The 11301-nt window shown below is 42.4% G+C and overlaps 2 protein-coding genes across 4 annotated transcripts in view; both read left to right on the top strand.

Moving 5' to 3' along the window:
* Window positions 1-2135, top strand: part of rbm25a (RNA binding motif protein 25a) — a 16961-nt gene extending 14826 nt beyond the window's left edge. For both annotated transcript variants that reach the window (XM_037695560.1, XM_037695561.1), the window contains one exon: window positions 1763-2135. In XM_037695560.1, coding sequence (XP_037551488.1) covers window positions 1763-1855 — 93 coding nt within the window. In that variant the 3' untranslated portion in view covers window positions 1856-2135. The remainder of the gene's footprint in view (window positions 1-1762) is intronic.
* Window positions 2136-4091: 1956 nt separating this feature from the next.
* slc39a9 (solute carrier family 39 member 9) lies at window positions 4092-10688 on the top strand. Of its 2 annotated transcripts, XM_037695503.1 has the most exons (7): window positions 4092-4350; window positions 4432-4540; window positions 5808-6014; window positions 6325-6393; window positions 8394-8479; window positions 8555-8689; window positions 10455-10688. In XM_037695503.1, exons 1-7 carry the CDS (start codon window positions 4255-4257, stop codon window positions 10686-10688), a joined length of 936 nt encoding a protein of 311 aa, XP_037551431.1. In that variant the 5' UTR covers window positions 4092-4254. The 2 variants fall into 2 exon arrangements, with proteins under 2 accessions (XP_037551431.1, XP_037551430.1); XM_037695502.1 differs by lacking the exon at window positions 5808-6014.
* Window positions 10689-11301: the final 613 nt, after the last annotated feature.

Here is an 11301-nt window from a genome sequence, read left to right as displayed (position 1 = left end):
ATGGAGTGATGGATGGATGAATGAATGGAGTGATGGACGGATGAATGAATGGAATGATGGATGGATGAATGAATGGAGTGATGGATGAATGAATGGAGTGATGGATGAATGAATGGAGTGATGGATGAATGAATGGAGTGATGGATGGATGGATGAATGAATGGAGTGATGGATGGATGAATGAATGGAGTGATAGATGGATGAATGAATGGAGTGATGGATGGATGGAATGATGGATAGAATAAAGCTGTAGTATAAGAATGTATGGAAGAAGTGAAGCTCTGTGGAAACGGTCTCTGTGTGTAAACCTGTCAAAAAGTGATTGCTGATAACAACTTAATAAACGACAGACTGACCTGCTCCTGTAAGCACGTTGGAGGTTAAATATCGTTCATCCTGCGCTCTGCCTCATAATAATTAGCACAAACATGTGGTTTCCAGATTTATTTACTGAAGGAGACGGGTATGTCAGTGGTTTGATGAAGGTACGAGACAATCATACCTTCATCAAAGCTTCAGCTTCAGCCTGGACTAAGTCAGATTATCAGACTCAATCGTGACTAGTTGCAGAACCATGACGGTCTCTGTCGGTCTTGTGAGCTTGATAACTTGAAAAATAAGCAACGTCTCAGCTTCCATTTTGGTATGGGGTTGCATGTAGTCATAAGAAAGTTCAGTATTGAAAACTGGGCTGCCCTGTCAAAATCCAAGATGGCCACCATCTTATATATATATATTTTTTTCAAACAAATAACATTGCATATAATGATCTTCACAATCATAATCTCAATTTATATTAAAGAAAAAATAAATTAAACTAAATAAGGTACAAAACAGAGAAATTTATGCATAACTGAGTAAAATAAGATAATGTGTACCTTTTTATCTACTCAAATTTTATCTTTTTATCTATACAAATACAACTATTTTCTTAACAAAGATGCAAATTCATATAATAAAATAAAAAAATTAAAGCCACCATCTTATATTTATGTTAACTGGCCGTCATTTGAGGATACTATGCTTTTTTATATTTCTTATAGTTTCCTCGAGTGATTTGGGATGATGTCAGTCTTTCAAAAATATTCATGTTTTTAATGTACTCTTGTGTATTCAAGTTTCTTCTATAACGTTTTCTTTTTTTGTGTGTGTGTGTTGGCAGTTCATCAATGGATAAAAACCTTTTTGATCATAGATTATTTGGTGCAATAACAGGAGGGTTTGCTCGGCTGTTATTGTTCATCTGCTTGTCTGTTCATCGAAGCAGCTCAGGAAATGAAGGTTTTTGAGAAACCGGTGTCTCCAACACAAACAGAAGCTTGTAGTCCATCACTGTTGTTCCTTCCGTCAGGTTTGGGCTCATAGGCAGGAGGTGGAACTAGAACACCGTGGTTTAAACATCTAGACTGTCCACAGTGGCAGTGAAGAATTTTCTCTGAAACTTGTTTCAAGGACAACGTTTTAAACAGTTTCCATGTGGACACATGGCTGAAACTATACAAACCTTTGTGTATCCACAAAACCCCGTTCCCATGTGGACAGGGTTTCTTAGTGGTCCCAAGAAGTTTTAAAACTAGAAAGGGAGACACGGCTCAAGGTTTCCAGCCCTGTATCCTCTGGAACTAACCAAGAGCCGCTTTGCCTTCAGAACCAAACGAAAACACGTTTATCTGAAATGATCTCACTTCATGGAACAACACGTCGGCTGCTGTCTTTCAGATAAGTCCTTGGGTTTGAGTGAATGGATGTGTTTGTGTTCCAGGTTCTTGATGAAGAAGCGGAGGTGTTCATCGTAAAAATGTGGAGGTTACTGATTTACGAAACGGAAGCCAAGAAGATCGGACTGGTGAAATAAAGATGAGAAACTCTGAGTGATCTGCCAGCTGGAGTTTTGTGCTCCTTCAGACTGTAAACACCCCTCCATTCCAGGACAGCTGCCCTGTGTGTGTATGTGCGTTTGTGTGAAAAGGTCCGAGTTGTTGCATTGTTGAGTGTATATTTCCCTTCTGTTGACATCGTTAAAGAAGGATGAGCATGGACGTTCTGCTTTGATTTACTGCTGTTTTGTGGAGGCACTGCTCTGATACGAGGACTAATAAACATGCTTTTTTTAAAAATAAGCCTGTTAAATGTTTCTTGTTCATTTCTCTGGTGTGAAGGAGCTGTTGCTGCTCTTCTGTGAGAAGACGGTCATTATGACTCCATCTAAGGCCTTGGGTTTGATAAGTTGTCTGAGCGATCAGTTAGAAGACATCTGTGACGTCTGAGGAGACGTGCAAATCTGATAGCAGCTTAATCTGGAAGATTAAACCACTGATTTCAGAGTGAAAACATCTGAGTTTACAGATTTCAACTCGCTGGAATTAAATATTGTGACCTCTTACGTTTTACTGTTTGTTTTAGGAACTGTTTATAATGAGAAGAACATTAGTGAAGGATATAAATAAACAACTTGATTTTACTATGATGGACAGATTACAACAATATTTTCCACCTTTGCTGAAAATAGACTTTCAGTTTAAAATCAAGCAATGAGTGCATAAAGGAAACATGCAAACGTTTGTAAAGATGATTTTACATCCTTCCAGATTTTGCATTTACTGTCAAGAGTAAATATAAATGGGATTTTGTTTACACAAACAAAATGTCACATTTTTATAAACATTAAATGACCTTAATGCCAATGCGTAAGCAACAAACCTGGCTTTTATGATGTTCAATGTTTATTCTGTATTGTGCAGCTTTTAAAAACAAAAACAGGCAATTTATACAACTAAATGTGCATCTGATTTAGAATAGTGCACGCTGAATACTGGTAGAGGTACATCACACACGAAAAACGACAATGACAAGAATTAAAAAAAAAAAAAAGCCTGTTATTTTTATGGGATTTTGGTGAGTCGCCGCCAAAAGCCCAACCTGTTTGGAGCTCCATGTGTCAGACTTCACAACAAAAACAAAGTTTAAACAGGTCAAAAAAAGTTGTACTTCACGTAATTGAACTACTGTTTTCAGATCTTTAAAGTTTTATTTAGGTTAACAGGTTAAGTTTATTTTAGATTTTTCCACAGAAAATCATCTGACAGTTGATTTAGCACTACTGTTTTAAATGTTTGTCTAAAATTTAAAAAATCTCTTTCAAACGCTTTACTCCAACACATTTTGGAACGCATACAAATCATAAAGGACATATTATAATATAGGTATTTGTTTTCTTTAACCCAGTGTGACTTGACGCTGTTGAACTTGTAGCTTTCTCTCCAACTCCAAAATGCAGAATGTGCGGACCAAAACTTCAATAGATTCAAATTATATTTCAGATCAAAATGTTCTCTCTACAATTGGATCCTGCATAAAACAATGAAGAAACATGAAAATTCAAGTGTGACCATCAGTCTTATACAGTTCAAGAAAAAAACATCTGTTTTGTAGTTGTCACACGACGAAAAATTAAATGAGGTTTATTTTTCAGTCTTGTTTTTCTGTCTACCTCTCATTTACTTGGCAGTCACAGGTGTGTGGTTACCATGGCCACCATATTGCGGAAGTGGCGGTTTTAACCTTTCATCTTAGTTATCTTTCAAAATGTCTGCTTTTTATCTTAGATTACTGAAACTATGTTGGATCTCTGACAGCAGCTGCGTTGAAACTCTTCGAAATATCTTTGGAAGTGTATCAGTTTTATTAATATGAAATACTTTTGTTTGTTTTTTGACCAAAAAGAATAAAAAATAAGAATCTTCCTCCGCGTTTCGCAGTTACGTGGCAGGCTGGACTGAACTGTGAACCGGAAGTACTCGCTTGGACCCAAACAAGAGCAGCTCCTGCTACCTGCTTGTTAGCTGCTCGCAGTTGTCAGTTTGGACGGAGACATTTGTTAAAAAAACGCAGTATAATTCAGAGTATGCCATTCGTGCACAGGGAAACGCGACGACGCGTTTTATTCATGAAGACCGAGAATCGAAGAATAAACTAAGCTAGTTAGCTTAGCATTGCTAACCAGGCCGGAGTCGGTAGAATTGAAGCTAGTTAGCTTAGCATTGCTAACCGGAGGCTGGTTACTGTAGATGTTTGGGAGCAGATACCAGGAGGAAGTTGTGACGTGTGTTACATTAATCAGAGCTCGTCAGTAGCTCTTTCAGGGCATGCTGTTTAACCTGACAAGCTCCACGTTCAGTGTCAAACGTGAAGGCGCGGTTGGGGTTTGATGGTGTTGCAGCTGCTGTCCATTAGTTCAAAGAGAAAAGTGCAATAATGGACGATTTTAGCTCGATCAGCCTGCTGTCTTTGGCGATGTTGGTGGGGTGCTATGTTGCCGGGACTATCCCTTTGGCCGTGAACTTCTCAGAGGTAAGTGCGTCCCTCATGGAGACTGTCTAAGCCCTGCTCTGTTGTGTGTGTAAACAGTGAATGTTGGTTGTTTGTGTCCAGGAGAAGCTGAAGCTGGTCACTGTGATGGGAGCAGGGCTGCTCTGTGGGACTGCACTGGCTGTCATCATTCCTGAAGGAGTCCACGCACTTTATGAAGAAATCCTTGAAGGTAGAGTTCTCCAGAACAGCTGCGAGTTTCTTCAGCACCACTTCATACTTCTCTTCTGACCCGTCAGCGTTACATTTATGACAAAGACAAACCATCACATTAACATTTCATTTTTACACCAGTGACAAGAGCGTTTATGAACTTATTTTATAGCTACCTAGGGTTTAAAGAAAATGAGCCGAAGGTTTATTACATGTGCATGATGCATGTGTCCGGTGCACCTTGTTTTCAGTCCCTTTGAAAGTTGTGTATCTTGTGTACTTTATACATGTCACAGCTCAGGACAGGGTTGGGACTGCTGTGGCCAAAATGTAAAGCAGCGACTGAATGCTGATTCAGCAGCTGTGAATGGTTGTCTCTGTGATGGACTGGAGACCTGTCCAGGGGGAGTGCGCGGTTCGGTTAGTGTGTTGGTTACCGTTCTCCAAGTGTTCCTCTTGGAGAACGGTAAAGTGCTCAAGCCCAAAAAGAATCGTAAGAAAACAGAATTGGCTGCAGGAGAGATTTTAGTCTTTTTAGAACCCGTTTGCACTGGATTTTCTTTGGAAAATCTCAGTCAAAAATAGAAAAAAGCTTTTCGTGATTCAGGCTGAGTAATGATGACACAATAAATTAACTTGTACATTCCTCCGACTGTACCTTTTCTACTCTGCAGGTTCTAAAGACGTCACACAGACCAGCATCTCCTCACTGCTAATTGGCCTGCCATTAGTAGCTATTCACTTCCATATAGCATTTGTTAGCGTTCCTTGCTTTTGTCTATTTTTCTTCCACGCTGCCATGAAAAGTCCAGCACATTTCTCCATGTTTCTGTCCTGCTGCTCAGTTTCTGATAGGGTTCATGCGAGCGCTGCGTGGCAGCAGCCCTACAGAACAAAGGCTCTCATTGGTTGAGACGCTGATGCTGCCCATCCATAGCCAGTAGTGATCAACATCCTGACCCCTGTGACTGTCTGTGTGTGTCTGCGTTCACAGCTTCACAGCCACTGAGCAGCCGACTTAAAAATTAAGAAAATAATCCCACAGTGTTAATTCGTTAAAAAAATTGTCACTGTTGATCACTGTCTGCGTTAACGACGTGCCCAGCACTAGAATATTCCTAAAAATAAGTGAAGATCTCCTCAGCTGAAGAGTGGAGTCCTGCTTTAACTTCTAACTTCAAACCTGAGAGAGTTATTTTTCACCCTTAATCCTTATAAGATTTGTTGTTTATGCTGACGCAGAGTTTATGGACTCTTTTGTTTTAATGCGTGTTTTTCTTGTCCAGGTGGACACCACCACAGTCCTGGTCAGGTTGGAGTCGTGGAAGCCTCGGAGACGAAGGCTGAAGTAGAAGCAGCTCTTGATGCTACTGGGAAACACGAGCACAGCCACGAGGAGCTCCATGCCTGCATCGGCATCTCTTTGGTCCTGGGCTTCGTCTTCATGCTGCTCGTGGACCAAATAGGCAGTTCTCATGTCCACAACGCTGAAGGTTTGACACATTCGTGATGGGACTGGTTGTTTTCTGGGAGTTGGCTCGTTTGTCTCAGCTCATCTGAAGAGCCGAGGCTTTGAGCTCTTTGAACACTTCCAGTGAAGAGCAGGCTCTGGCCCGGTTCAGAGCCAGATCCAACGCTCACCATGTCAGACATTTTCTTAAATCTCTGCCATCATGGGCCTCTGTAGATTTTACTCAGAACAGAAAAGCTGTTCTTAATTCTTACTTTTATTCATCTTATTAGTCCCACGTTTTAATATTAGCCTGTTTCTAAACTGTTGCTCTTGTGTTTCTTCTGGTTTAGATCCAGAGTCGGCAAGAGCCGCCAGCTCTAAGATCACCACCACTCTGGGTCTTGTGGTCCACGCTGCCGGTGAGTCTAATTTAATGTCGTCAAAATGGTTCCCAGCATCGCTGGAAATCAGGAAAAACCAGTAAAATGACTTTCACTGGGAAAACTCAGGGATCCAGATTAAAATAAGTCATTTAACGTGTTAATGCTGGTGTTCTAGTATCAGTGAGTCCACGTTGTTGTACAGTGTGCAGAGTGCACGTGTCCTTACTTAGTTTCTGCTCTTCTACAGTCTAATTGTCATGAGGAGTGATTGCTGCCTGCAGGTACCTGTCGTCTCTGACGTGACTCTGCTGCCTCCTGAGAGTTCAGTGTTTCATGTGGCTGAAGTCTCTGCTGGGATTTCTCCAGGAATTAGTTTTTATGAAACGCCGGGAACCTTTTCTTTGGCTCCGAATACTTCTCTCATTCTGAAGGCAAGACGAGCTGAGAACATGAAGTATTTGTATTTTTATCATTTATTTTTTGTCATTGGAGTCAAAATCTAAACTACAGTTTTGTTTAACCCTCAGGGGAAAAAATGGACCGCGCTTTTTAAATTTTTATTTTTTTCACATCCTGACAAAGTCTAAAAATCCTTCAAATGTTTATTTTTTTAACAGAATTGTTTAAACGCTCCACAGCAACATCATTATTATTTGAACCTTTATTTGTTCATTACTGCCCTCTAGTGTTTTGATTGAAATCTATTATAATTAATTTTCTCCTCATAAATAATGCACCGTTTTCACTCGTGTTATTTTAACTTCTATCTCTATACTTCAGATTTATATATGAGCCCACTAGACGATGGATTTTTATTGGAGGGAGGCTGTAAAGGTCACAGACAGCTGCTGGACTCACCTGGACAGATGTTGCTCTTGAAGCCAGTTTGTCATCTCGTCCGACATATGAAGAGCAGAAACACACCTGCGTTGTGCACGAGTAAACTTTTGGTACAAACAGCTCCACGTGCGCTCGGGCTTAAGAATCGCTCGGCGCCGCAGGTGGATGAACCGGACCACAGCAGCTTGGTGGTTCAGTGAAAGTAAAAAAAACAAAACGCACACTGGTGCTGTGCACGAGTGGACTTTAAAATAATAATCCTCATTATTATAAGTGAAATGTCAAAATAATGAAGAAATATCCACGTTTGACCGTTGACGACTCAAAGGTTAATTTGTGGATGGTCCTCCTAAAATACACACCGGAATAAAAAAATGTATTTCATTCGAAAAATACCATTAAATAAATATTTAGTTAATTTTTTAAAACGTTAATTTGTGGATCTTTTATACTACTATACAGGGCAAAAAGTGTGTGCTGGGTGAGTGGGGTCCTTCATGTTGCAGGTGGTCTTCTTCACATCGATGTGAAGGTTGTTCTTCCTGCACCAGCTCTCCAGGTGTTCCACCTCCTGCCTGCAGCTGGACTCATCGTTGTTTGTGATGTTTCCCCATTTCAAGGAGCTAAAATTAATAGTTTTGTATTTTTTTACATTAAGAAACAGAAATAAAGTACCAAGTTAGAGGATTATTTCTAGAAGTCTTTGTAGCTAACACTTTCTTTATTCTAATTTCAGCTTTTTGTGTCTCTTTCTGCCACATCATGCTTCTTACATTCCTTTCATCTTTCTGTTTTTTCTAATTCCTGCACGTTTCTGTTACTTTTAGCTTATTTCATCTAATTTCCACTTTGTTCAGCTACTCTTTCAGCTGTTTGCTTGTGCTTTCAACAAATGTCAGCTGTTTAAATTTAACACGCACCAACAGTTCAGCGATGGAACCGCCTGCGTTCAGTCATTTCACAGGAACGAACATTTCTCTGCTTTAAAAATGAATTCTGTGAATGAGCTGAGCGGTTTTTAACGATCCAGACCAATCAAACTATCTGTGTGAGGACAGGAAGTCCTCAGTCTGGACTGACCTCGTCCATGAACTCCTTCCTGTGAGGGGAACTCCCTGTCAGGAGGTTTTTTTTACAGAATCCAACATTTTTGGAAGGATTACGAGTATTTAACTCCGTCATCTTCTCGTCTCCAGCTGATGGCGTGGCACTGGGAGCTGCTGCCTCGACGTCTCAGACCAGCGTCCAGCTCATCGTCTTTGTAGCCATCATGCTGCACAAGGTAAGAAAACGCAGTCCCATCTGGTTCTGATCAGGTCCCTGAAGGCTCTGAGCTCTGCTGCTGTGTCGCCTGCAGGCTCCAGCTGCGTTCGGACTGGTTTCCTTCCTGATGCACGCCGGTCTGGAGAGGAACCGCATCCGTAAACACCTGCTGGTCTTCGCCTTGGCTGCTCCTGTTCTGGCAATGATCACGTTCTTAGGCCTCAGTCAGGTAACTGATGGAGTGGATCAACTTGGATTTATATTCCATTTAAAATGTCCAATTTCCCTCCGTGGATCATTAAATCAACTTTTATTTTTAAAACCGTAATTCTATTTACCAAGTTTTATTAATATCTACAAGAAAGTAAAGGTTTCTTGTCCTCTTTACCATGAAATGGAAAAAAATGGGATTAATTCTTGCCAAAGGTTTGTGCTGTTTTTAACATTGATCGTTTAGATTTTAATTTTTTTTCCCCACTTGTTTCTGTTAAACCAATAAATTTTATAAAACAAATATCACCATTAAATTTTGCTGGTCTACGTCTGCATCAGGGTCAAAATTACACCATTCTTAAATTTCTGTCCTGAGCCGCACAAAATCACTACAAGGGCTCCGAATGGCCCTGGAGCCGCGCGCTGGACACCCCGGTGTAACCTCCTTCCTGTCCGGCTGCTTCAGCCGATCGTTGTAGTTTATAACAGTCATGAAAGGCGGCGCCAAACCCTGAACCTGTTCAAAATAAAACGATTTAAACGCTGGATAAAATGCTTTTATGGTTTTAAAATGTACGCGGTAGGTTTTTCTACATGTTGCTCTCTGAAGTTCTTCCAAATTTAAATTCTGTTTCACTTCATGAGTTGAAGAAGGCGAGTTGGAAATGGCCTCTGCTCGTCTGTCCATGTTGTGAGCCCGATAACCTGAAAAACAAGCGACTCAGCGACTTCCTGTTTGCACCTGGGAGCAAGAAAGGTCGCTACCAAAAACTGGGTTGTCATGTCAAAATCCAAAATGGCCACCACCATATACTGTGTGCGTGTACACACACGTATATACATTAAAAAGATGGCTGCCACCAACCATATGTTTCAGTGTTTCCCCTACCGTTATACAAATGGGGTGCGCCACCACCCGTCAACAGAACTGAATGCCCTGTGTACTGAAAAATTACCCCCCCCCCCACTCCCCCGACAATTACCAGCAACAACAACGTAGCACTAAACACAGATGTGATCCACACCCCGTCGATTAAAAACCAACAGGCAGCAACGTAGCACTAAGCTAGCAGGTGGGCAACACAGACGTGACTCCGTCCCGTCCCGCCACCCCCCGTTGACAAAAAAAAAATATGAGCGTCCCGCCAAGGGAACGGATCTAGGTAGAAACTCTGTTTATAAGGAAACCTTCTGAGTTGGATAACGTTTTGGTTTGTGACTGCATCTGTGCGTAAAAACGTTGGTTAAAAAAAAATTGGGTCTCCAGGTCAGAATCCAAGATGGCCACCACCATATACATATATGTAAACCAGCCACCTGATCATGTGACCGGAAGTTTTCTAGTTTTTACATTGTTAAAAGTACAGTTCCTGCAAATGATTGGGGTGGCCAAGGATTAATTTATGGTGGTCAGGGCCACCATTGTCCACCCCCCGGCTCCTCCACTGCTCCTGGTGGAGGATAAAATGTCTCCCTCCTCTCGCCAGGATCCGTCACGTTGCTCTGCCTCGGACAAGAGGACAAAACGTCAGTTCTACACTTTAATATGTTGCACTAAAAACATTTAGGTTTACTTCATTCTCTGTTTGAGAAACACTCGTCTCCAAAACTGCCACCATTCACTGTTCAGGTCCCTCAGAGTCGGGGGACATCGGCGTGCCGCCTCTGGAAACGTAACGCGTGTTCTCTGTGAGTTCCTGCGTGTGAGCGTGGTCCTGCAGCGGCGGCCATGTTGTCTGCTGGTGTTTTTCTTCTCACGGTTTGTTTGTGTTCCCCCTCAGAGCAGCAAAGAGGCGCTCTCCAACATCAACGCCACCGGCGTGGCCATGCTCTTCTCGGCCGGCACCTTCCTCTACGTGGCCACCGTCCACGTCCTCCCCGAGGTGGGGGGCATCGGCCACAGCCACAACCCTGCAGGTGGGAATGGAGGGAAGGGACTGAGCAAGGTGGAGGTGGGGGCTCTGGTTCTGGGCTGCCTCATTCCCCTGGTGCTGTCCATTGGTCACCACCATTAGGCCCGTGGACTCGGGTGGACAGGGAGGACCTGCAACATCTTGTTTGTCTGCTGGTGGACCAAACGGACCAGCTGGTGCGACAGGGAACAAACTGAACCCACGGGACACAACGCTGTTTAATGTTCTGACCCGGTCCAGCAGCTGCAGGACCGAAGGACACTGTCCCACCACAGCTGCTGGGTTTACTTAGCGCCGCCTCCTCGTGCTTGTCTGAAGTTCAAGAACCCGTTCTGGTTTTTGTTCCCTGTCTTTGATTAGACGGCAGTCCGGTTTGGTTCTGATCCGGCTCGTGATGCAGTAAAAATCAACTTTTATTTTTAAATTAAATGTACATTTCTCTGACTCAAAGTGCCGTATCAGCCCACGGTTGAGGAGGACGAGGCCAGATGTTTCCAGATGCTCCAGTCTCCTCCTCGCACATCATGCTCCTGTAAAACCAGAAGGACAGAACCTCGGTCCGGTCCTGCAGATCCTGAGCTCTGTGGAAGGACAGAACCCAGAACCTGGTGGTTGTCCCTCGTCTTCTGTTCTTTCATGTGAAATGTGTAAAAACCTGTAAGTACCAGTTTTAGGTGGCGGTTTCTTTCAGAGGGACTGAAGCTCGTAAGCGGAT

This window comes from Nematolebias whitei, chromosome 21 (genome assembly GCF_014905685.2).
Source record: "Nematolebias whitei isolate Nwh7 chromosome 21, NemWhi1, whole genome shotgun sequence".
In the NCBI taxonomy this organism is placed as follows: domain Eukaryota; kingdom Metazoa; phylum Chordata; class Actinopteri; order Cyprinodontiformes; family Rivulidae; genus Nematolebias; species Nematolebias whitei.
The sequence above is the reverse complement of the archived record's forward strand: the minus strand, read 5'-3'. Positions and strand labels throughout refer to the sequence as shown.